Raw genomic sequence first — 25,583 nt, forward strand, 5'->3', positions numbered from 1 at the left:
CCCTCTTGGGGTGGTTGCAGAGTATTTCAGGGGGGTCGCAAAACGACCACATCAGAAGCATTTGTTATTTCATTTTTTTCATACCTGCTCAGTCAAACAGAGAACTCGCAGGCTGGCCTGTGCGATCAGATCACCCATTATTAAATCAAATACTTTGTGCTCGATCATGTGGGTCAATTATTGCTGTCTTTTTAAAGGGAGACAGAGAGACACTCATACGTACATCTCTACAGTGCAATGAAGCAGGTCGTTTGTTGAGGGTAGGAAATTCTATCAGATTTAACATAACGAAATACATTTCCTGTTTGTACTGTAAAAGTCTTCCTCTAAATGTATAGTAATAATATATTGACAGTGGCTTTCTTTTTTGCACGCCAGACCCAAGTCACTTCAAAGGGGGTACAGAATACTAAACAGAGAACAAGAGTTCTGTTGGAATGAGAACTATATTAAATATAGTTCTCATTCCAACAGAATGTTTTGAAGAGATTTATTATTCATATTACAGCTACAAATCATATAATGTGTCCAGTATCTGTCATGTATGTGACATTATTAAAGTGAGTTTGAGGTGAACTGTGACAAAACACCATGGAACTGGTGGAACTCCCTGGAGGGCTGACTAACATAGCGGCAGATGCCTTTATAGCCAGTCATTGTGTGCCACATTCCACAGCAGCACTGCCTGCTATTCACTCTTAAAATGGCTGTTGTAAGGTATTATTCCTGGTTAATGCATTTATTTCTCATAATCTTATCCATTTAGTTCCTATAACAGACAAGTATAGTGTTTGTGCTGTTTTACTGTACAATCGTTTTGAGCCACTTTGTCTGAATTTAGAATTCAGATTTTAGACCAAGTGGATTTAGCATAAAAGAAAGAGGCCCTGGCTGAATGCTAATTTAAATGAACTGTGTTTACTCCTAGCCACCCAAGTGAGGACGTGTTCCAGTGAGCAGTTCCGCTGCGATGACTCCAGGTGTATTCCCTATTCGTGGATCTGTGATGGGGACAATGATTGCGGAGACATGAGTGATGAGGACAGAAGACACAACTGTGGTGGGATTTCCATTTATATCTTATTAGAATGGCTGTCATTCGGTTATAATAGAATAGGATGTTTGCACTCTGGGGTCTAAGACTGAGGAATTCCAGACCCCTCCCCCGCAACTCCCATCCAGCTTTGTCAGTAAAGGGCCTAGCTGGAAATGAACGGCAGTCTCACAGTTAGTATTTCCTACTGAAACAGTTGCTTAAGATAAGTATAAAATCAAGTCACAATTAGCTGCATTTGTTTTTTTTTTCTTTTATGATCTCTGCAGTTTATTTTATGTGAAGTAATATACCACACTGAAAAAACACTAGCTTTAGGCCATACAAAATGAACCGGCAGAAGCAACAACCTTTTACCCACACTTTACATCTTTCATAAGTGTACGAGTACAATGTGTGCTTAGTAAAGACTAAAGGCGTAACTCATTTAGCTGTTTTCCCCCATATTGATTTCTCCTTTCGTTTCAGCAAACCGCAACTGCACAGCTTCTGAGTTCACCTGCGTTAACAACCAGCCTCCTCAGAGAAGGTGCATTCCTCGAGCCTGGGTCTGTGATGGAGATGCTGACTGCTCTGACGCATATGATGAACATCAAAACTGCACCAGGAAATCCTGCTCGGAGAATGAATACACATGCAGCAATGGCCTATGTGTTAGCGGTTCCTACAGGTTTGTAGTTTAAAATGTGTTGCTTCAATGGGCTATTAAAAAAATGACAGCTGTGCTAATGACTTTTCAAAAGGTTATTCATTTAAGCCACTATTGATATGCAAATATATGTAATGGTTTGCTCTATTTTTTATGTCAGGTGTGACCGACGGAATGACTGTGGTGACGGCAGCGATGAACAGGGGTGCACCTACTTAGAATGTCAACAGCAGCAGTTCACTTGCCAAAATGGGCGCTGCATTTCTAAGGATTTTGTCTGTGATGGTGACAATGACTGTGGAGATGAATCTGATGAACTAGATCATCTCTGTCATGTCCCACAACCATCCTGTGCCCCAGATCAGTTTAAGTGTGACAATGGAAATTGCATTGAAAATGTCAAAGTCTGTGACAGGTCAGATGATTGCTCAGACAACAGTGATGAGAAAGGATGCGGTGAGCATAGTTCTTAAGCTTTAAATCTGAATCTGGGAAGTTATTAAATTCAGTTATTGTTTGTGCAAACCTCATACTGGGTCTCTGCGACATAATCTCCTCATGAATTGGGATAATTTTTGAATTTCCAACTCTTTGATAATTTTTAATAGTGAGGCTGGAATTATTTAACTGATATTCCTATGTTACCTTTTTTTATATTTAAATACTATTTTAATTATTTTATGCTTAGCAATATTGACCAAGGGACCAAATTTGGATTCTGTGTTTCCTTTCATTTCCATTATTTAGAATGTGCCAACAAAGCTCATTTTGTTATTTTCTTTCACTTATTCTAGGCATCAACGAATGCACTGATCCCACAATGCACCGATGTGATCAGGATTGCACAAACACAATAACAAGCTTCTTCTGCTCATGCCGCCCTGGATATCGGCTCATGTCTGACAATCGGACTTGCGATGACATCAATGAGTGCAACGAAACACCAAGCGTGTGCAGTCAGCTCTGTGAGAACACGGTGGGCTCCTACATTTGTAAGTGTGCTCCTGGGTATATTCGGGAACCTGACGGAAAAACCTGCCGGCAGAACAGCAACATAGCGCCCTACCTTATTTTCAGTAACCGCTACTATCTCCGCAATCTGTCCGCCGACGGGCAGTCCTACTCCCTCATCCTCCAAGGCTTGACAAGCGTAGTGGCTATGGACTTTGACAGGGCAGATAGAAGGCTCTACTGGATCGATGTGGGAAGAAGAGTTGTTGAGCGAATGTTTCTTAACGGGACAGGCAGAGAGACTGTTCTCACTGGAGTGCTACATGGTGAAGGGCTTGCAGTGGATTGGGTTGGCAGGTAAAATTTAAGCTTTCTTCATGAGACATTCATTAATTAGGGTCCTATTCTTGAGCACATTTTTAATTTCCTTTACAGTATAAAGCCACCAAGAAACTACAGATTAGTATGATATGGTATAACTGCTCATTTCTTATTAGTTTTATACTTTAACAAACGTTTTATTCATATCTTCCAGTCTTTAGTTTTGTTGTTTTTACAGACCCGTGTGGAATTCAAAACATTGAAGCAGTGTATAAATTACAGCTTTGCTTATCAATCCCTGATAAACTGTCTACCACATGTGTATATATATATATATATATATATATATATATATATATATATATATATATATATATAATCTGTCTGACTCAGGGAGTGGGATATTGCACTTTTCTTCTGATATGGAAATTATCTGTATAAATGGTTGTCACCCCAAACTTAAAAGGAATGTCTACAAATGCATAATTTGTTTTTATGTGTATTTTATTTAGAAGCCAAATTCAGACATGAGAGGGTACATCTAAAGTTGAAATTATTAGATCAGAGAGGAATTTCTAATTTATATGTTTAGGGACCTCTTGTGGTGGCAAACTGCATAACATGTTCAATTTCTCTAATTGCTTTTGACAGTAATGGAAAGAGAACTGCTGTGCATCAAATGCAATCTTCCTTTTATATATTTCCTAAAAAGTCATCAAACTAGTACTTTAGGAAATGCACAGCATGACCTAAGCATAAACCGTATATTAATAAAATAGCTTGCAATAAATTGTTCACAATTTTCTTTGCAGAAAACTATACTGGGTTGACGCATTCCTTGACTGTCTAAACGTGGCTGAGCTAGATGGACGTTTTGTTAAAAAGCTGGCTGAACACTGTGTGGACTCCAACAATAGCTACTGCTTTGAAAACCCAAGGGCTGTAGCCATTCATCCGAAATATGGGTACGTTCTCTTTATCACTTTTCAATGGCTTTAAAAGGTCAAAGATGTAGTAATAAATTATTATAGCGTTTTATACTGTTCAACCAGTGGGATGAAAGGCAATTGAGATCAAAGGCAATTCAAGTTATGTATGTAGGGTGCAACAGTTTGTATGTAGTGTACAGAAGTTTGTATTTACAATAGTTTGGTTGCATGCCGTTTGTGTATTTTTCTTGATTGCTTAGAAATTTCAATTTCAAGTTCAGTTTATTTATCCATGATCCAGATCAGTGAGACTAAAGATATTATTGACAGTCGTGTCCCAGGGCAGCAACAGCAGCAGCAGATACAAGGACAGGCAGCAAAAAACTGAAAAAAATGTCAGCTTTATCTTTCCTTTATTCCAGGTATGTTTATTGGTCTGACTGGGGATACAAGGCTTTTATTGGTCGAGTGGGAATGGATGGAACCAACAAGACAGCTGTAATCACCTCTAAGATTGAATGGCCTAATGGTCTCACGATTGACTACACCAATGATAAGCTGTACTGGGCAGATGCACATCTAAATTACATTGAGTAAGTAACGCTTCATATTTACCAGTATTACAATTATTGTGGTCAGTTTAAGTTTCGCTCCCTTTAATTTCTCAATCACTCTTCTTCTGCTTTGTATTCAGGTATTCAGATTTAAATGGACACCACCGCCATACAGTCTATGACGGAACATTGCCTCATCCATTTTCTATCACTGTGTTTGAAGACACCCTTTACTGGACCGACTGGAATACCAGAACTGTAGAGAAAGGAAACAAGTATGACGGGTCAGGCAGGACAGCTTTGGTGAACACTACACACCGGCCATTTGATATTCATGTTTACCACCCCTACAGACAACCGATATGTAAGCAAATCATTTTCCAAACTACAATTTAAACTGTAATGAAATGTCAGTGTTGTCTTTGCCACAATTTCCATTTAATTACTTTCAGTCATCACACATCCTAATCCATTTAATTAGGTTTCATTTGTTTATCACGGTTGAATAAGTAACAGCTTTGTGAATTTATCGAATTGTAAAACAACAGGGCAGCGCTCACATAGTAAGGTAGTTAGACAATATGAATGATAACTCTCCTCTTTTTTTCCCCCTCTAGTGACTAACCCATGCAGTGTAAACAATGGAGGATGCTCTCACTTATGTCTGATAAAAAATGGCGGGCAGGGTTATAGCTGTGAGTGCCCAAATAACTTTGTGACAGTCCAGCTGGGTGGAATTGCTCGCTGTCTTCCTATGTGCTCCAGCACCCAGTACAGATGTGCAGACAATGAAAGGTAAATTGAATTAAAATTGAGCACATTTTAGGAGACCTATTGACAAAGCTTTAACTACTAAACATTCTTTAAATTGCACAGGAGTAATGTTCGTGTATCATGCACCGATGAAAATAAGTGATTTTCTCTGTCTTGCAGGTGTGTCCCTATCTGGTGGAAATGTGATGGACAGCGTGACTGTAGGGATGGATCTGATGAACCTTCCACATGCCCTCCCAGATACTGCCCTGTTGGCCAGTTCCAGTGTAACGATGGAAACTGCACCAGCCCCCACTTCCTGTGTAACACTATGCAGGATTGCAGAGATGGCTCGGATGAGGAGCCTGTTCTGTGCGGTATGATGGGTTACATTTGAAATCACATTCATTGTATCATACAATAATCGAATCTGTACAACTAGGTCAGATATAAGAGGAACCCAGCCATGTATATTCAGTGCTAACTATTTAGAAAGGAAAGGGGTGTAGGGGTCAGCATTTTGCTGTTGCCTTATTCAAAACTAGCTTATAAGTAAGCATTAAGAGGCTGTGTAGTCCAGTGGTTAAAGAAAAGGGCTTGTAACCAGGAGGTCCCCGGTTCAATTCCCACTTCAGCCCCTGACTCATTGTGTGACCCTGAGCAAGTCACTTAACCTCCTTGTGCTCTGTCTTTCGGGTGAGATGTAATTGTAAGTGACTCTGCAGCTGATGCATAGTTCACACACCCTAGTCTCTGTAAGTCACCTTGGATAAAGGCATCTGCTAAATAAACAAATAATAATAATAATAATTATTGCCCATCAAATTTCAATCTAAATTTTTCAATCTAGAAATGATATTCAGTGATGTGTTTTTTGTCCTGTTATTCTGACATTGGGAACCCATTCATTAAAACTTTAAGAAACTGTTTTTTAAAGCTCTTTTTGATGAACTCATTAAACCAGAAGTTTAGTTTAGCAATTTTAACCAAGTTGTTTGTTGAAGTCAAGTTTGAAAAGTATCACCTTGCTTCAACAATTGCCAGACATGTTTCCTGAAAGTCACCTCCAATACTAATCCCTCAACTCCCCTCTTTTCAGCCAATCACCAGTGTGAAATTCACCAGTGGCAATGCAGCAACAGGAAGTGTATCCCCGAGGCGTGGCAGTGTGACGGGGACAATGACTGTGGCGATAACTCGGATGAGGACGCCACTCACTGCTCCACCAGGACCTGCCCCCCAGGCCAGTTCAAATGTAACAACGGCCGCTGTGTTCCACAGACCTGGAAGTGCGATGTGGATGATGACTGCGGAGACAGCTCTGATGAGCCTCATGATGAGTGCAGTGAGTACAGCACATGCACTGAAGATTATTCTGAATAATAACTGAACTTCCACTCACATCATGCTATTTCTTATCGCACCTCAAGAGTGACACCTTTCATTGTTGCTATAGCATTGACACTATATCTATAATGCTGCTTGTCGGCCTTTTCTGGTACACCAGAGTCCATGTATCTGAGAAAGGAATGTACATTATGAGATGGGACCTGCAAATTGATTAACTTTTTATAAAGTGTTATAGCACACACTTATTTTGGACTGCCATTGTCTTTATGAACCAAAATATTTACTGTTTTGTTTTTCTAGTGGGTCCTGCCTATCGCTGTGATAATCACACTGAGTTTGACTGCAAAACAAACTATCGCTGCGTTCCTCTTTGGTCAGTCTGCAATGGGTATAACGACTGCAGAGACAACAGCGATGAGCAAGGCTGTGGTATGTCTTCATTTTAAAACACAGAGACTAAGATGCACTGTGATACTTTAAGCCTGGTTATCCAGTTCTATCAATCATAGTTGATATACTGTACGTCCTGAAGATCTTTCTATTTCAGACAATGCACAGATAGTTCAGGAGAGCGAGGCATTCACAAGAACACTCCCTCCCCTGCAGAAGGATCTGACTCAGACACTTTGATTTAGTAGAGTGTGGGGGAAACACAACACTGTATTCATTATGCTGACAAGTGCACCTCCCTTACTTATCAACTCCTCACCCTTTCTTAGCACCACTTTGTACCACTGAATAGAAAAACTAGACACATCTGTTCGATTTAAAGACACAACAGTGGAAAGGCATGGTGAAATGGTGTAAACTAAAGATCCTAGTACTGTATGTTCAGTTTTTCTCTCTAAAGGAAAAGCTCTGCTGCCCTCTGCTGGTGACACCCGGTTGCTGCAGTGGGTGTGATCCGGCTGGGACTCTTTAAGAAGTGTTCTTCAATGTGAGTGTTTTTGTGTGGTTTCATTTCCAGAGGAGCTAACCTGTGATCCGTTGGGAGATTTCCGCTGTGACAATCACCAGTGTGTCCCCCTGCGCTGGAAGTGTGATGGAGACAATGACTGTGGAGACGGGTCTGATGAGCGAGGCTGTAGTAAGTCTCAACACAACACTGCCAATGCATTGTTAGGGATTAACTTCCACACAGAAACAATGCTGCTTTTAAAGCTTCTTAATCAGCATTATAAATGTACTATTATTAACTCCTAATACCTTGCATAGACCTGAGACTGAACACATTGATACTAGATTCAAGTCTGAAAATGGGCTTTTGGTTTTATGAAAATCTTGCCTCTTTTTGTAGACAAGTTGTTCAGTGACTTAATAAGTAAGATAGGGGTTTATTGGATTTGTATGAAGTGTTTTCACAGGACGGAACATAAATGTGTCTGTTTTGGAAAGGTGAACTCATTACAATACAATTTTAGGGACATAAGTAGACTGGTTGAAAAACTTTGTAGAAGTTTGTTGAAGTAACCCCCTGTTTTGTTTGATCTCAGGTCCTCGTGCCTGTACAGAGAGCGAATATCGCTGTGACAATCTGCACTGTATTCCTAACCGCTGGGTGTGTGACCACGACAATGACTGTGAAGACAATTCAGACGAAAGAGACTGTGGTGGGTTTTAAATTGTACAACGCTTGAGTCTGCATGGATAGCAATTTATATATATAAAAAATACATTTTGTTATAAGTTAATAATGTAGATTATAATTATTATTAAATAAAATCATGACTTACATTCTGCAGACCTGCGGACATGTCATCCTGGTTACTTTCAATGCAACAGTGGCCATTGCATTGCAGAGAGGTTCAAATGTGATGGGAATGCAGACTGCCTTGATTACTCAGATGAGTTAACATGCCGTAAGTCTGACCTATTATCTAAAAAGAGATTACACTTTATTATTATTATTATTATTATTATTATTATTATTATTATTATTATTATTATTATTATTATTATTACTATTATTGAGACTTTAAACATTCAGGTTTCTGACTGAAAACCTTACCTTACCTGCGCTTTACATGTATTACATTGCAATAAACCTGCGCTTTACATGTATTACATTGCAATAAATAAAATACACCAAAGCTGTACATAAATAAAATCTGGTGCAGACCACTCAAGCAAATCATTGAAAGGTAATTGCTTGGCTTTTTTTGCTGCCCTTTTTTTAACTCATTTCTGTCCACACAAAGGATGCATTGAAATAATTCCCAAGCTATATGAGGGCATGGTTATTACAGGAGGGTTTGTGCTTCTTTTCCCACAGCTACACGTTATCCCGGTGGCACCTATTGCCCACCACTCATGTTTGAATGTAGGAACCACGTGTGCATCCAGCCCTACTGGAAATGTGACGGAGATGACGACTGCGGGGATAATTCAGACGAGGAGCTGCATCTCTGCTGTAGGGAATCCTTTCACTTTACCTTCACAATACTCTGGATATGAAGTTTTTTTTTTTTTTTACTGGGGGAATGTTAAGTACGTTATTTAGTTGATTTACCCTTGTTGTTTTCTCCATTTCAGTGGAAGTTCCCTGTGACCCGCCTTTCCGTTTCCGCTGTGACAACAATCGCTGTATCTACAGCCACGAGCTGTGCAACACGGTGGATGACTGTGGGGACGGCAGTGATGAGAAACAAGAGCACTGTGAGTGCCGTTAGATAGTGGAGTATTAAAGTGTGCTCAGTGTCGTCATGGATGCGTTCTGTATGTTGTATATATAGGGAGACATTTTAAGAACTTGTGTGACAGGTATACTTAGTCATGTGCTCCCCCAGTCTCATTGTCCTCTGAGAGTTGAAATCCCAATGTGTGTGTACATATTTTTTATATATTTTTTATTTTGTATTATTGTTGCAGGTATAGCACCAACCCATGGACCTTGCACACCAGAAGAGTACAAATGCAGTAACAGCCATTGCATTCCACTGCAGTATGTCTGTGACAACTATGATGACTGTGGAGACCACTCTGATGAACTAGGCTGCAGTGAGTAGTCCAGATATATTGCATACCGCATAGTGACACATCTTATGTCCCTGAGGGATCTCAGTTTTCTCCACATGTCTGGAATCAATTTGCAGTTAGTTGTGAGAAGGCTAACTGTACTTGCATATCTATTAAGTGGTTCACTGGTGTGAGTATTATTTTGTGGATTAACCCGAGTGATTCGCTCAATACAACAATTAGTCAGTTTAATACTAATGTTTTATTAAACTTCAATATCAACATGCAATATGAAAAATGAATTAATGCGCATAATTAACAATTTCGGGGACAGAGATTGTGGCAGTCTTCTCTTCTTCCTCTGGTCTAACAAAATTCACAGACAAAGCATAGCAATGTATAAAACAACAAACAACCCAGCTCTGTATGTTTCCTCTCCACCAGACCGTGGAGCAGATCGCACATGTAATGAGAACATCTGTGAGCACAACTGCACCGACCTCACCGAGGGAGGCTTCATCTGCTCCTGCAGGCCGGGATACGGACCCAGTGAAACAGACAGAAACTCCTGCTCAGGTAAGTCCAAGTGGTAATTAATAGCAAACCTGACTCCAAACATTACACTTTGGTTTGGGTTTCGAATTAATAATAGTTTGTACAGAGTAGGGATGTGAATCTAACATTAAGATGATGTAGACATTTGTGGACAAATGTTACAATTGTGATTTCTTGACTTGTGTATTCCATTGTCCTAGTGTCTGGAATGGATACTTTAAGGAAATATGAAATTAGTATATTCAAATTCAGTTTTTTTTTTCTGTGAAATTTAGTATTTTAGAATACACAATGTCCTCACTAGGTAGCCAAACCCAGACCTCCAGATAAGTAAGTGACTCCCATTTTAAAAAGTAATATATCTGGCAAATCAGTCAGATATTGAGGGTGCCCTGTGAACTGTATCTCAAATTTATACAGATACATTCACATTGTATTAATATATTGTGTATTTGTTTTGTAATGCCAGATATTGATGAGTGTGCTATCTATGGAACATGCCCCCAGGACTGTCAAAACTCCAAAGGCAGTTATGAGTGTTTCTGTGCAGAGGGATTCAGATCTGTTGGTGAACAGCATGGAATTGAATGTGCAGCCCCTGGTAAGTGTGAATAACCGTACTGCCATTCTGCTAATGATCCTGTCTACTGTGACACGTTTAAAAAAATAAAATGTTAGTTGTGGTCAATGCAGCTTCTCCAAAGCATTGAAGAGATTACTATAATACTGAACTATAACCATGTAGTATCACAGTTTCCTTGGAATTATTATAATTTGCATGTGTAATGCACCCAATATACAACACGTTATTTACATGTCTGGTAATCAGGATACAATACAATGAGATGGATGATCAGCAGTTTTAAAAAGCAGCTTTAATTTTAAAAAAAAACAAAAAAAAACGTAATACCAGTAGTACAGTATAATTAGAAACAAAAATTAAGGAGTACAGATTTTGATCAAACGTTATTTAAAAAATACAGTTCCATACCATTTTAATCATAAAACACATTGATATTGACACATATGTCAGTGATCCGGTTTGTAACACGTCTATGGATTCTCACCACACTCTCTAACCCCTTGTAGGAAACCCTCCAGTACTGCTGTTGCCCGACAACGTGCGGATCCGCAGGTTCAACCTCTCCTTGGAGCAGTACTCGGACTACATTGACGAGGCAGAACACATCCAGGCCCTGGACTATGACTGGGATCCAGAAGGAATAGGCCTCAGTAAAAAGAATTAATACTTTTAATTTATTACAGTGAAAAAAAAGCATCCACCGCTGTTTACTGAAGTCACAAGTGATACAGAAGTCTATTTTATAGATATTTCAGAGAAAACACTTGACGACTCACCACAGAATTTATTTACATGATTGAATGTTTTTTCCTGTTTTCAGGTGTTGTGTACTGGACTGTACTAGGACGTGGCTCGCAGTTCGGGGCTATCAAACGGGCCTATATGACCACTTTTGATGATGGTGGTAACAACCCAGTGAAGGAAGTGGATTTGAATCTGCGGTATATTGCAAACCCTGATGGGATTGCAGTCGACTGGATTGGGAGGTAGGCTGCAGTGCATTCTGCGTAGTATAAATCATTGATTTATTGTTTTCTTTTTCTATACATTGAGGATAAGTGTATACTTGCCAATATCCTGAAATGTTTTGAAGAATTCAGCCGTCAACCACAGCATTACAAATCTTTCATATGTTGACTAAAAAATACCTTATACATGCTAGCTTATATGGTACAAGTTAGAACTACTTCATTCACTGATCTCATGTATTTTATCCTGAGCTATCCCATGCCGTGTATAAGAGTGAAACACTATTATCAGTTCAGCTTCACAATATTTTGTTTTCATCATTTAACCTAACGCCATATTGTTGTGTTGCAGACACATTTACTGGACAGACTCGGGGACAAATAGAATTGAGGTAGCCAAGCTGGATGGCCGGTACAGAAAGTGGCTGATCCACACAGAGCTAGACCAGCCAGCTGCCATTGTTGTCAATCCAAAACTTGGGTAAGCACATTGGATGATTTTTATATTATTCATTTACATTTTGGTGTTTGTGCAATATATAAAACTTTTTTTTTGGTCTGCTTTAGAACCATTTTCTGGACTGACTGGGGCAGAGAGCCCAAGATTGAGTCTGCCTGGATGGACGGGAATAACAGACAGGTCCTGGTTAAGGATGACCTTGGGTGGCCTACAGGCCTCACTATTGACTATCTAAATGGAGACAGAATCTACTGGAGTGACTCCAAAGAGAATATTATAGAATCTATGAAAACCGATGGAACTGACAGGAAAATCATTATTTTTGGAGGTAACACAAAGAAAATAATTATTTAACTGCCTTTAATTGTTACTGTGAAGTCTGACAAGGTTTACATGCTGCATGCATTAATGTTTTTTTATGCTGTTATCACACTTTTGAGACTTTAGCATGAAGATGCAATGTGAAACATAATTTGCATGATAAAATGTATAATGCAAAAAGGGCAAATTTCCTTTCAATGATAAAATATCTTATCAAGAAGAACTGATTATTTTCAATACAGCGTAGAATGTTATACTACAAGCATTTCATAACTATTCTTTTTGCATGTTCTTTAATAAACCTAGATATTGGAAATCCGTACAGTCTGGATGTGTTTGAAGGACATGTATATTGGACAACAAAGGAAAAGGGTGAAGTGTGGAAAACAAATAAATTTGGAAATGGAGAAAAGGTGAAGGTGCTAACAATAAATCCTTGGCTGACTCAAGTTCGCATCTACCAGGAACATAGATACAACAACTCAGGTGAGATAATAGACTAAGATAAGATAGACATTACTGCTTCTTTATATTTTATAATACTGTCTGTGTTGATGGTTATTTGTAGCAATTGGTGGTAATCGTACAGCTACGAGAGAGAGAGAGAGAGAGAGAGAGAGAGAGAGAGAGAGAGAGAGAGAGAGAGAGAGAGAGAGAGAGAGAGAGAGAGAGAGAGAGAGAGAGAGAGAGAGAGAGAGAGAGAGAGAGAGAGAGAGAGAGAGAGAGAGAGAGAGAGAGAGAGAGAGAGAGAGAGAGAGAGAGAGAGAGAGAGAGAGAGACCAATACATATTATACTAAATAGTGCCATAAAAAATATAATTCATTCCATCTGCTTTCCAGTGCCTAACCCCTGCAAGGCTGTCTGCAGTCATCTCTGTTTGCTGAGACCAGGTGGCTATACATGTGCCTGCCCTCAGGGTGCACAGTTATTGGGTGGAAGCACCACTGAATGTGATGCAGGTACGTGTGAACCACTCATCTCCGATTGCAATGTATTTCAACTGTAAAGTTCCGAATTGCCTTTTTTAAGGCAGCTTTGGTTCTTCCTCGACCAAACATACTAATATAAGCATGAAATGCTTCGCAGCTAATAACATTTTCCTAATGTTTTGCATGGCTTTCGTTTCCTGCAGCTACTGAAGCTCCATTGTCCATGCCGCCAGCATGCAGATGCATGCACGGTGGAACATGCTACACAGATGAAGGGGGTCTGCCGAAGTGCAAGTAAGTTCAGCTGTCATGTTTCAGTACATGTTGTCAGATGATGCTTAACTGATGTTTCCTTTCATAACTATTTAAACACCATGTTCATGTAAACTCGTCTGATGCAGTGTCAGTTGCTGCCTTATCCTCCACTTCCCAAACTTCCATTTTTTTGCTTGATCTAAAAAAACAAAATATAATTGAAGTTAAATTTGACATTACTTAATCTTGTTAACAGTATTACCATTACCCCGTCAACAGACAAAGGTCGATCTTGCTGTACTTCTTGTGCTGAATCATTAAAACAGTGAAAGAGCAAAACAAAGTCCATAGGGCACTGCAAGTTTCATGTGTTATCTCCTGGTTTATTGCTATTCACAAAATACAAACAGTATTGGTTTTACAGCAGCTGTAATTGTAATGACCTGTTCAGTCTGTTCAGGTGTTTTTAGATTAGATGCCCTTGACTTAGTAAAATGCACATGTATAGATGTTATTAAGTGTACATTAATATCTCATAATGTTACCAAGATGAAATGACTTGGTTTATTAAAGTCTTGACATTTGGATGTACTACTGAAGTGATTTTGAAGTAAATTCTAAGAACAAGTAGAGATTTTGAAGAAGGTCTGAAGAAGACAATTTTGAAATGACAAGAAAAAAAAACCCTTGCAGACTGTGAAACTGCAGGCCCTGAATTATTGCGCGCTGTTTTACAGGTGTCCTTACAGCTACACTGGAAGTTTCTGTGAAATTGGAAAATCAAGAAGTGCACCTGCAGGAACAGGTACAGCACACTTGAGCACATACTATAACTGCACACACAAACCCTCTCATGCCAGCAAGGAAACGTCACCCTTTTAAACTGACCAGTCAATGGTTCCTAACACTTTTCAAAGCGGGAATCAACTTGGTGTTTATGACCACGACCAGTGTGGGACTAAGAAAAAATACATATTTACACTGCAAACTACACCAGCACTTGAGACATTGTCAATGAGAGTATTATGCTGCCCTGCTGTTGTGGTGCGTTGGGGGGCAAGGGGTGGATCTGTGGCTTCAGTGAAGGAATTTCACACATCAAGGATTTGACTTTTTGCCTTAACATAGAATTTTTTTAAACATTTTTTGTATGGTCTATGACTCAATTATAGGGCTCATCCATATATTATAAATCAAATTGACTTTAAACCGCTAAATTAAAGCCCAATGTGTAATCGGTTTGTTTGTTTTCTTCTAGCTCTTGCTGTGTTCCTGGCAGTGATTATCATCCTCATCATTGGAGCCCTGGCAGTGGGAGGGTTCCTGAATTACAAACGCACTGGTTCACTTATTCCCTCCCTGCCTAAACTGCCCAGGTAGAATATATCTCCCATTATTACACACACAGTGAGTGCCACAAACCACAGCAACCATGCTGACATCAAATCTTTTTTTTAATAACATTACTGTATTTGATAATTAATTACATAAGTTAGTACTGATTATTTTAAATAATGATATCTGAAACAAATTGCTTCTTTTTGTCTACAGTTTGAGTAGCTTGGTGAAATCCAGTGAAAATGGTAATGGAGTGACATTCAGATCTGGAGATGATGTTACTATGGATCTGGGACCACCAGGAGTTAGTGGCATTTCTGTTATAGACAGAGCAATGCAGATGGTAAGTATGAGTCTGCTGTTTGTTATATTATTCTAGTTCTCAATAATGTTTTTGTTTTTTTTCATATCAAAACACAATCTGCAGTTTTACTGTGTATCCATGGGTCACATTTTTCAATTTGTCAGTTTTTCAAGAATTTATTGAAAAAACTAGAAAGCGGTATGTAATTCAATATGTGAACGTAACATCATTCAGTAGGTTTCATTTGACTTTATGAAGCAAAATGTGTTAATTCTATAGGGTGATACAAAACTTTTGGCCATAGCTCTACATGCTCTACATGCTTCAGTACTATACCGTAAAGTAGATGGAACAAGAAGAGTTGAAAGGTCACACTGTCTCATGATTTCTTAAAATCACAAAACAAAGAAACATGACCAGACAACGCAGGCCTGTCAGCATGATGACGACTACCTGTTAAGGAGGGGTAAACACAAACTACTTAAGTAACGTTTGTATTTATATATCCTTTAAGACAGTGGTTTTCAACCCTGGTCCTGGGGCCTCACTGTGTCTGCTGGTTTTCATTCCAACTGGGCTCTCAATTACTTAACTAGACCCTTAATTTAACTGATAATTTGCTTAATTAGACCTTTTTAATTGTTTTCAGCTCTTAAACAGTTGCAAATTTCAAGTTAGCTATAACATTTTATAAGTAACTTGAACTCTGCAACTGTTCAACTGTTTAGCAAATTCCTTTATCCAAGGCGACTTAGAGACTAGGGTGTGTGAACTATGCATCAACTGCAGAGTCACTTACAACAACGTCTCACCCGAAAGACGGAGCACAAGGAGGTTAACTGACTTGCTCAAGATCATACAGTGAGTTAGTGAGTGACTCAGGATTTGAATCGGGAACCCCCTGGTTACAAGCCCTTTTCTTTAACCACCGGACCATGCAGCCTAAAAAGGCCTAATTAAGCAAATTGTCATTTCAATTAAGGGTCTAGTTAAGTAACTGAGAGCTCAGTTGGAATGAAAACCAGCAGACACAGGGGGTCCCCAGGACCAAGGTTGAAAACGACTGCTTTAAGAGAATCAGTACAAGAATGCTGACACATCATTATCTGTATTTTTCCCTTTTAAGGGTCTACTTTCAAGGACATTCCATGCATTGCTTGTGTTTTGAGTACTAATATCTTGTTAAATACCAAATATGTGGTTTATTATTATATTCCTCATGCATTGTTACTAATTTCAATCCTAGAATGAAGACTTTGCTGTGGAAGCAGGGAAACAGCCAGTCACATTTGAGAACCCCATGTACACAACCACAGGAAATGCAGCCAGTGACCCAGCTGTCATTTACGCTACACAGGTAGGACTGATTTTGAACAGTGATACAAAATTATTTTGTTGTTTTTGTGTATGTTTTGTATTGAGTCTCAATTCATCTATTTAAAAAAATGTAGGTTACAGTAAATGTGAATCCTGAGCAGAATGAAAACTATGAGAACCCCACCTATTCTTCAAAGCAACCTGCAGTGGAAGTGGAAAAAACTCCAGCAAGTACAGAAACACAGGTAAGCTACAGAATTACAGTACTGGAAACATTCTCACTAGAAAATCAATGATACATTGCTTTTATTGTGCCACAACATGACCCTAAAATTCTACCTGTATATGAAAAATAATAATACAAAACCAAATGAAACTTCAGTTCTGTACTTACAGTTAAACCACTTGCTTACCTGCACTGATGTATTTTTTTATATGTATATTATGCTGCTAGTGTTACCTTGTAGTCTAATTAGAGATGCGAGTGCATATATTAGCAATAAGCATTAGGTTTTGCCATTACTGTTTTAAACCTTTTTTTCTAGGAGTCCAAGTGGAGTTTCTTTAAAAGAAAGCTGAAACCTGGCACAACTTTTGAAAATCCACTGTATGCCGAGGTAAGTATTTTTAATGTGCATGCAATGCTTTGAAGAAAAAAACATGTTTTAATTTGTCAAGACATAGATGATACCTATATAGTTAAATTATGCATAGATATTATTAGTTAAAATATAATAAAGAATGGTATGAATTCAAATTAATATTAATACATTATTTTAGCAGTTCATATAAAATAAAAAGAGTTGTATGACAATACACTTTTCTTTGTAGAACCCATTAGGGACTGATGATGCCTCAACTGTATTCGAAGGGTGTTTTTTTGGTATCTTTTGGCTGCCATGGGCTAAGATGTAATAAAATATGCTTTTTTTAGGTATGAAATATGTTGACACTCTCTTTTTGTGCTAGATGCAGAGTGATCAGAACGTGGGAGGTCCTGAGGAAGAAGCCTCTGCTCCTGAACCCTCTCCGTTTTCAACACCAGCAAAGCTGCAAAAGAAAGAGCGGCTGTCAGCATTCACTCCAGCAGAGGACACTTTCAGAGACACAGCAAACCTAGTCAAAGAGGACAGTGACGTGTAGCCAGGTCTCACACTTGGGAATCAAAGACAGACTTTCCTTTGCACATATATTTTTATATGCAGGCTGGGCAAAACTAGAATAATACTGTCAAAAAAAAAACCCTTAGTTGAAAAACCTTATAGAATACAGATTGGAAGGTCTGTATGAACTATGCCTTGTTATATTTCTTATGCCAATTCTCATATTTTTTATGAAGATTTTTTTTTTTTATTATTGTGATGTACTAAATGTCTATCTTTGCACTGAACCTGCTAAAAGTAATATTATAAATATGTTGTACATTTGTAAATTTGTTAAAGATTATCTGTCAATGATGTTGCTACTGGAAATAGACTCTTTTTGCTATAGTGTAAAGTTACAAATATGAAGAATAAACTGCAGAATCAAATTGGATGGGAGGTATTGGAATGGATAGGTGTGTTTTGGGAGCACACTGCTCTATAAGATGCAGCAGTCTTACTGAAGTTTTATGCATTTCTTCGTACATTTTTATATACCTCATTTTCAGCTTGAGAAACAGAAAACCATAAAAACTGGGATTTAATTGTTTTGTTTTTTTCTCTTACAGTAGCTATTTGGAAATTGTATCCCAGATTACTTCACATTAAAGTAGACAGACCAGTAGGATGAAATTCCTGTCAATTTAGTGTCACGCCAAACAAACATGTTTCAGAAATGACTATCATGTATTCTTTGAATATCTGTGGAACATTATACTCATCCATAGCCAATCTTCACAAACAATTTATATTTGCATATGAATCGAATTTATTTTTCAGTAACAGAAATTTAGGTCCACATGTTCAGTGGTAACCTGATAGTAAACACTGAAAAACAAAAAAATGAATCTTAGTGATTTTTCATGGATATTTGCTGAAATCTTTGATTCACGTTTCGGTTTTTAAATGATCATTGTTAGATTAGAATGTATTATTGTTTTGAAAGAGTGGTCCAGTGAAGTCAACCTGTTCTTTTTTTGAAAGGTAGAACAAGTAGTAACAAACACAGCCACATTTCTAAATTGTCTCTGCTGGATCCTTGAACAAGTCCATTATTTTATACCCTTTTTTTCTGGTTTTAATTTCCTTTTTTTATTTGGATATGAAAGGTGTCTGGCTGAAGACTGAAGCACCAAGCTCTTTTCAGTTACCTTTGCCAATAACTTGTTGCGACCCTAAATGTTAAGGCCACCTACCAACATTTTAAAACACACAGGCACAGTTATATTCTGTTGTAAAGATATTTTTTTGTACTTTAATTAATTAAAAAACTTTATGCCAACAAATATGTAGAACACTCTTGTGATAATTATTTTCTCTTAAGTAGAAAATAAGAACTGGAACAAATTGATGCTGCTGAAAAAAATAATCTAATAAATCTGTTATTTTATCATAGTTCCTTTTGTGTGTGCTATTTTTATAACGTTTAAACAAGTCAGGCAAATTGCATTTAAATACAGTATAATATTACACAATGTGTTCTTTTAGACATTGTTTACAACAATAAAGGGTATGTAACAATACAGATTATACATGCAGATTGTTTTTTTTTTTAGGATCAACTGTCTTGAACAATTTATATACTTTTTTTAGAGAATACAAAACACATCTCTTGTGAAAGGTCCCATGTAAAACAATGAAATGTAAAGCAATATTGAATTGACATACTTAAAAGCTTTGGAGTACTGAAAATGACAGCGATGTACACAGTGTGACGTAGTTTCAACCCACATAAAATTAAGTTTAAGAGACTATACCCTTGAAAGTTAGTGAGGTGCAACATTCAAATCTGGCTTTATTTAAAAAAAAAAAAAAAAGCTAAAACTAAAAGTAAAACAAAACACTATAAAGTACTAAACACAGGGTTAGGGTTTTAATACAATATAGTGTGCTAAGCATTAATGTACTTTGTAAACATGTCTTGGTCATGCTGTGTTTCAAACTTTAATTGATAGAAGATATCACAATAATAAATAAACAGTAGATTGTAAAACACTGCAAATGCTACAGCATAATACATGTCCATAGTTGCACACCAGCAAAATCTAGTTGCTGCAGACTGAATATGGGTAAGTGAGCTGTCCTCGCTGTGTCCACCCATTGGCATTGACACCCCTTGTGAAGTAAAGACTCTTTAATGGGGATTAACTTTTATTTAAATTATCAGTGCTATTAAATGCCAACTTTACCTCTTGCCTGCTGGCGTCAGGAGTTGGCAGAAGGGCACTTAACATGAAATCTGCTATGAATGATGGCACATAGGAGAGAGGCAGCCAGAAGAACTTCGCATCCCATCCTGCTCCATAGCGAGTCCTGGGGTACTTTGCTATCAAGGCGTGCTCCATGCAGTTTGTGACCTTCGAGATATCAGAGCTGCAAATAGTGTTCATCGAGAGACTCTGAGCTTTCAGATCTGGAAGAGAAGATTGGAAAGGTCCAGCTCATGCCAGGGACTATATTCCAGAATGGTTATGATAAATCTGAATTTAAATTACCTAAATAGTAGGAAAACAGCTGGTGCTGCAAGACAAATAAACCACAGTGTGTTTTTCAGGATTCAGCTTCATTAGCCAGTAAAACTTTTGGTTGCAAGTAGATTAATAGTTGACGATTTTGTTCCTTATTGTGTAGTGAATAGAGAAAAAAAATGGTACTACTGTATATTATTAAATTGTAATAAGTGTGTATGTGACTGGTTATTTATTAACAATAAACAAGACAACATTATAACTATATTAAGCAGCTTGTATAATACACTACACACAATTGCCTCCTGGAGGTTAGAATTTCCATTAGAAGACAAATTAAATAATTCTTACTTACACTTGTCAAAATATTGTACTCCATAGGAGTCCCTGACCTCGGGAGAGAGGCGGTCCCAAAGTCTTTGCAGGTCCTTCTCTATTACTGCTAAACTTGTAACACCAGTCTTAAAGAAGCCAGGCTCAATTATACTGACTTTGATACCAAAATACTGCATGTCCCTCCTGGGAAGTAAAAAAACAAAGCAGGTGTTTAAAAACAGCATTCTCTATTTCCTGAGACTTTTACATTTCACTTAAAAGTATTGGGCATAGATGCAGAAAGATGGACCAATGTAAAACTAGTACACATGATATATTCTGTTTGAGCTGCTGCTTGTTCTCGAGAGACTAACCCTAATCCTAGCCCTAATTAAGAACTGATTTAAATCAGTTCAATACATTTTAGAACACTGTTACTGACGCAGCTAAAATATTATACATTTAATGAGCCACATTACCTCAAGCTGTCTGAGAAAGACTCCACGCCCCACTTAGATAAACAGTAACCTCCACCAACAAAGGCCAACCTGCCCATTACACTGGCAACATTCACAACCCGGCCTCTGGCTTTCTTTATCAGTGGAAGGAACTTCAGGGTGATCTCAATCAGTCCTATGAGATTAACATCAAGAACTTTATTAAAATCTTCCTTTTCCATCCATTCTGTTGGTCCAATTGGTGTAGCTCTTCCAGCATTGTTCACCAGGCCCCAGAGACCTAAAACAGTATAAAGATCAATATTAGTTTAATCAATAACACTTAATCAGGAAACCTAAATGACTAATATCTTTATCATTTTTGATTACTGAGCATAAATAGCCATGCATTTACTAATGGAATTGTAATTACTGTAATAACTGGTAATTCCCAAGTCAGTCCTGCTCTTACTACTGAGTAATTACATGCCCTTCGAACAACATTTTGATACCTGTTATATGTTAATATTATATCAGGTGATAATTAAAGAGAAAAAGCGGTCCGCACACCCAAGTAGACAAGGTGCAAGTTCACAAGGCTGAAGCCATATATCAATATACTGTAGAAATAGAGAGAACCACACACTCAACTGCACTCCAAAAATATATATCTTTAATTCATAAAAACATATCAGCAAAGTCAGCTTTCGTCACTGAAGAGCCTTCGATTTTATCAGAAAGACAAAAGGACTTTATACCTAAAAAAAAGGTGATATATATATATATATACATATATAAAAGTTCCATACTTTTTACTTTATGCAGTGGCAAGAATCAGAATGCAAGCCCTCCTACCTTTATCTCCAACCTCAGCCTGTACAAACCGCACAGCTTTCTCAATGCTTTGGCTGTCTGTAACATTGAGCAGGATTGTCTTCAGTTTGGGGGAGCTTGCTGCTTGTAGATCTTGTCCTCCCTTGTCTGTCAGACACGAGGCTATGACATTGAACCCTCTCTGGTCAAGCTGCCTTGCCAGCAGGTTTCCAAAACCGGTATCACATCCCGTGACAAAGACATGCTTCTGCTCAACATCTTTTACTCTCAGACCATCTCTAATGAACCACAAAAGAATGCAGAAAAAAATGGTTCCCAAAATGACTTGGTGTGATACAAATGGCTAACAAAAAGAGAGAAATAATCTTTAGACCTGTGTACAGTAATATTAACAAATTAAAATGTATTCCTGGAAATATTACTCAGGATTCAAAGACTATGTACAGAGGTATAAAACCAGTTGATAGGAGAATGGTTGGTATTTGAGTAAATACATTTCTATGAACCAAGGGTTCTACAAATATCAGAGTAAACAAAAAATGTAATGGAATTATGAAGGGTCTTATACAAATAAATAGAGGACTTGTATAACAGTGCTGACACATCAGGAATGATTAAGCAGCATGCTTGTGTGACTCCCCTGTCCACTAATGGCAGAGGGGCAGTACAGTTGTTTCAAGGTCTGGTTTGTTCTGAGGTGTGCCGGCTTTGGAGAAGGAATAGAAGCCACTGGGTTTATTTGTCCATTGTCTGTGTTAGCATCGCAGTGAAAGACAAGGGTAAAATTGGGTTCCTTTGAAATTAACTGCAATATGTGAATGAACTTGGGAAACCATTCAGTGATTCAGTAATAAAGAACAGAAACACTTTCACAGGATCCTTCACAGCTCCTCTGAACACACCAATGTCCTTCAAGAGGCCCCCCTGTCCTTTATGTTTTAACAGATTTTGCTGTCAGCTGTGGGTGCTGGCTTTCAGGAGAAGAGGGGGAAGTGACAGCATTACAAAGCTCAGAGAGAGAGTGAAGTCAGAAAATGTCATAAAAAAGAAACTAGTCTTCTGGAACAGGTCCAGACACTATAGGAACCTTCAACACAATACCTAGCTGCAGGAGGGATGATATGAGCATTATTTTTGTATTAAGCAATGTTACAGCAGTAGGAAACTGCTACTTTTTCTTTACTGTTATATTCATGTTATAATATTATCCATTTACTTGACATCATTTACTTTAAGGTCACCAGTTTCTATTATAATTGATTACAGCAGTAGCATGAGGAATTCATTGTACTGGAGGTATGCTAGAATTAAGATAATTGGTTAATTGATTTGGTTGGTTTACACATAAGTTTACACATCATACAATGAGGAGTACATGTTCTGTTTTAAAGGCCAGTTTTTTAAGATGGTATTAAACTGTTAACTAATTTGTACCTGATTGGAGTCTTTGAATTAATATCACAGGAAAAAAATAATAAATACATAAGCATATTCCTTGTGTTGCTGGGTGAATATTACTCTGTGATTATGTGGTTGGGAATTAAAACCCACTGCTGTTCTGTGCACTTAGAACACATTTACTATGTAATGTACAGTATTTCACTAAATTAAAACTACGACAATACACTTTAATTCAGAACACATTAATACATACTTAAGGCAACTCATGTGACTAAAAAGTCCCATTTGAAGTAGCAGTTTAGAAGGCAGTGAGGTCAATTAGTAATAAGATGGACTTCAGCCTTAAATATTGATGGGGGAAAGATAATGTCATAGCTAAGTATTGTTTCACAATTCCTTGCAATCTTTGGCTACAAGGACACACAAGCAGTGGCATCCAGCCCCCGTCACATAAATCACAGCTCTCCTTAACAAGAAAAGCCTGGTCACCATGACCTACATCCTCTTTATGCAAATATAGGTTTGACATACAGACAGGTGGACAGATGATTACATATACCCCCGTGTTCTGATACAATAACTTTTGCTTAAGAATTTCCAAACCAAGTTTCTCAAGATACATAAAAAACATACAGTAGGCCTCTACTGTGTGTACTCACAGATTAGGACACACTTAGTAATTAGTGATAAAGAAAGTCATTGAAAAGTTTCATCACAGTTGTGCAAGCGGCTCTTTAGCTGTATGCAAAACTCAAAAATCAGCACAATTCCCTGACATTAATTGTGTTTTAAAATATAACCAGTAGATGGCGAACATGTACCTTGGAAAACCATGAAACCTTGAAACAGTCATATTCTTTGTTATTAGCCTTATATAATGCATGACATAGGAAATAACTTTAAACCAATGTAACCAATGTAACATTTACAATTATTATTTTAATACCTCTGAATAAATGTAAAATATAATGTAGCACCCATTTTATATTTAATACTAGATATATTGGACATATCAAATTGGAACTACTCCAGAATATTAGACCAACTTTGCTTTCCCAAAAAAACTCAACATTTAAATATTTGAAATATTAAATATTAAAAAACATAGACTAATGAAAGTAAACTATGTTTAAAAGCATAACAAGCATAAATAGGGTTAACAAACACACGCACGCGGTACGCACACGCGCATGCATGAATGCACGCACACAAGCACACACACACGCGTGCGCACACGCATATAATAATGAAAAATATAAGGAGCATGCTACAAACAACACTAAAGAAAAATAATAATAGAAAAAACACATAGAATTATTTGGATATCTACCATATTAATTGTGGCACTCTGAAATTCTTCCGACATTTTGTCCCATTCAATACACAGATTGTCTTTAAAATAATTGCTCTGTGCCAGTTAGGCAATAAACCCCAGTGCAGTTGAAAGGTCTGGTTTACAACCTTCAGTGCATGAGAACAAATTACTGGAGTGGCTGACTGGTCATCTGGTGCACACTGATAAAAATAGAGGAGGAGGCTGAGTAAACATTACCTCTAGGCTAAATACCCATTTTATTCTGTGGCTTTTCATAATAGAAGCAGAAACTGAATTCCAAAGTTGGAGAAGAGATTACAGTGACGTTTCAGAGAAATAGCCTCACCCTTCTAAATAGACACATATCGTAGTATCAAAAATGTACTCACTGTCTTCTGTTGCATCTTAGTTTATCTTCTGTAGTTCCCTTTTTCTTTCTGTTTAGTAAAACTAAGATTCTCCCACATCAAACCTGCAGGTCACATTCATTCTCCTCGGGCCTTGTTGAATGGACTAGCCTGTTCTTCTGAAAATCCATCAAAACATACTTTTAACTAACATTCTTTTAATAAGTCATGAGTTCAAATGTAGTGAAATGTTTTTCCTGTTGAAAAGGAATGTTATTGTGCCTGTCATGGTAAATAGAATGTACCCCGGATCCAACCTTATCAGAAGAGAGCACTGTCCAAGGACCTGTTATCAGTGTCCATCCTGTTTGCTGCTTAACTACATGTGTTAACCCAAGCAGAATATTCCACAGTGCTCCATTTAATGTACAGTTATAGCCAGAAGTTTTAATATAATTAACTAATTTTGCTTCTTAAAGTCGAAGTAAACCTGCTTACGTACAGTGCCTTGCGAAAGTATTCGGCCCCCTTGAACTTTGCGACCTTTTGCCACATTTCAGGCTTCAAACATAAAGATATGAAACTGTAATTTTTTGTGAAGAATCAACAACAAGTGGGACACAATCATGAAGTGGAACGAAATTTATTGGATATTTCAAACTTTTGTAACAAATAAAAAACTGAAAAATTGGGCGTGCAAAATTATTCAGCCCCCTTAAGTTAATACTTTGTAGCGCCACCTTTTGCTGCGATTACAGCTGTAAGTCGCTTGGGGTA

The 25,583-nt window shown here is 37.8% G+C and overlaps 2 protein-coding genes across 6 annotated transcripts in view; one reads left to right on the top strand and one right to left on the bottom strand.

The window, feature by feature from the left end:
- Positions 1-19,214, top strand: part of LOC117973153 (low-density lipoprotein receptor-related protein 2-like) — a 63,007-nt gene extending 43,793 nt beyond the window's left edge. For all 3 annotated transcript variants that reach the window (XM_059032279.1, XM_059032280.1, XM_059032281.1), the window contains 33 exons: positions 929-1,060; positions 1,523-1,724; positions 1,864-2,159; positions 2,498-3,011; positions 3,788-3,940; positions 4,327-4,497; positions 4,599-4,822; positions 5,076-5,253; positions 5,392-5,588; positions 6,311-6,556; positions 6,862-6,990; positions 7,529-7,648; positions 8,055-8,171; positions 8,304-8,420; positions 8,834-8,971; positions 9,094-9,216; positions 9,430-9,558; positions 9,961-10,092; positions 10,541-10,672; positions 11,161-11,304; positions 11,475-11,640; positions 11,975-12,103; positions 12,190-12,410; positions 12,710-12,889; positions 13,244-13,363; positions 13,537-13,627; positions 14,326-14,393; positions 14,847-14,964; positions 15,140-15,269; positions 16,477-16,587; positions 16,682-16,792; positions 17,093-17,164; positions 17,517-19,214. In XM_059032279.1, the coding sequence (XP_058888262.1) occupies positions 929-1,060; positions 1,523-1,724; positions 1,864-2,159; positions 2,498-3,011; positions 3,788-3,940; positions 4,327-4,497; positions 4,599-4,822; positions 5,076-5,253; positions 5,392-5,588; positions 6,311-6,556; positions 6,862-6,990; positions 7,529-7,648; positions 8,055-8,171; positions 8,304-8,420; positions 8,834-8,971; positions 9,094-9,216; positions 9,430-9,558; positions 9,961-10,092; positions 10,541-10,672; positions 11,161-11,304; positions 11,475-11,640; positions 11,975-12,103; positions 12,190-12,410; positions 12,710-12,889; positions 13,244-13,363; positions 13,537-13,627; positions 14,326-14,393; positions 14,847-14,964; positions 15,140-15,269; positions 16,477-16,587; positions 16,682-16,792; positions 17,093-17,164; positions 17,517-17,690 (5,285 nt within the window). In that variant the 3' untranslated portion in view covers positions 17,691-19,214. The remainder of the gene's footprint in view (positions 1-928; positions 1,061-1,522; positions 1,725-1,863; positions 2,160-2,497; positions 3,012-3,787; positions 3,941-4,326; positions 4,498-4,598; positions 4,823-5,075; positions 5,254-5,391; positions 5,589-6,310; positions 6,557-6,861; positions 6,991-7,528; positions 7,649-8,054; positions 8,172-8,303; positions 8,421-8,833; positions 8,972-9,093; positions 9,217-9,429; positions 9,559-9,960; positions 10,093-10,540; positions 10,673-11,160; positions 11,305-11,474; positions 11,641-11,974; positions 12,104-12,189; positions 12,411-12,709; positions 12,890-13,243; positions 13,364-13,536; positions 13,628-14,325; positions 14,394-14,846; positions 14,965-15,139; positions 15,270-16,476; positions 16,588-16,681; positions 16,793-17,092; positions 17,165-17,516) is intronic.
- LOC117406379 (retinol dehydrogenase 7-like) lies at positions 17,193-25,268 on the bottom strand. Of its 3 annotated transcripts, none has more exons than XM_034010390.3 (6): positions 24,849-25,268; positions 21,765-22,086; positions 20,952-21,210; positions 20,513-20,676; positions 19,879-20,102; positions 17,193-17,597 (listed from the first exon to the last, which is right to left on the bottom strand). In XM_034010390.3, the coding sequence occupies exons 1-6, from the start codon at positions 24,861-24,863 to the stop codon at positions 17,583-17,585; spliced, it is 999 nt and encodes a 332-aa protein (XP_033866281.3). In that variant the 5' UTR covers positions 24,864-25,268; the 3' UTR covers positions 17,193-17,582. The 3 variants fall into 3 exon arrangements, with proteins under 3 accessions (XP_033866281.3, XP_033866292.3, XP_033866300.1); XM_034010401.3 differs by lacking the exon at positions 24,849-25,268 and adding an exon at positions 24,475-24,822; XM_034010409.2 differs by lacking the exons at positions 17,193-17,597; positions 24,849-25,268 and adding exons at positions 20,185-20,209; positions 24,475-24,827 and having other exon boundaries at positions 19,916-20,102.
- Between the last annotated feature and the right edge of the window lie 315 nt (positions 25,269-25,583).

The sequence above is a fragment of the Acipenser ruthenus genome, chromosome 10 (genome assembly GCF_902713425.1).
Source record: "Acipenser ruthenus chromosome 10, fAciRut3.2 maternal haplotype, whole genome shotgun sequence".
Classification (NCBI taxonomy): domain Eukaryota; kingdom Metazoa; phylum Chordata; class Actinopteri; order Acipenseriformes; family Acipenseridae; genus Acipenser; species Acipenser ruthenus.

Bases quoted from the DNA above. Each gene is read 5' to 3' on its own strand.
- LOC117406379 (XM_034010401.3), bottom strand. From the start codon at position 24,510: ATGTCGGAAGAATTTCAGAGTGCCACAATTAATATG. The intron at 22,087-24,474 runs GTAGATATCCAA...TCTTTTTGTTAG, and splicing joins AGAGTGCCACAATTAATATG to CCATTTGTATCACACCAAGT. The intron at 21,211-21,764 runs GTAGGAGGGCTT...ATACTGTTTTAG, and splicing joins GGCTGAGGTTGGAGATAAAG to GTCTCTGGGGCCTGGTGAAC.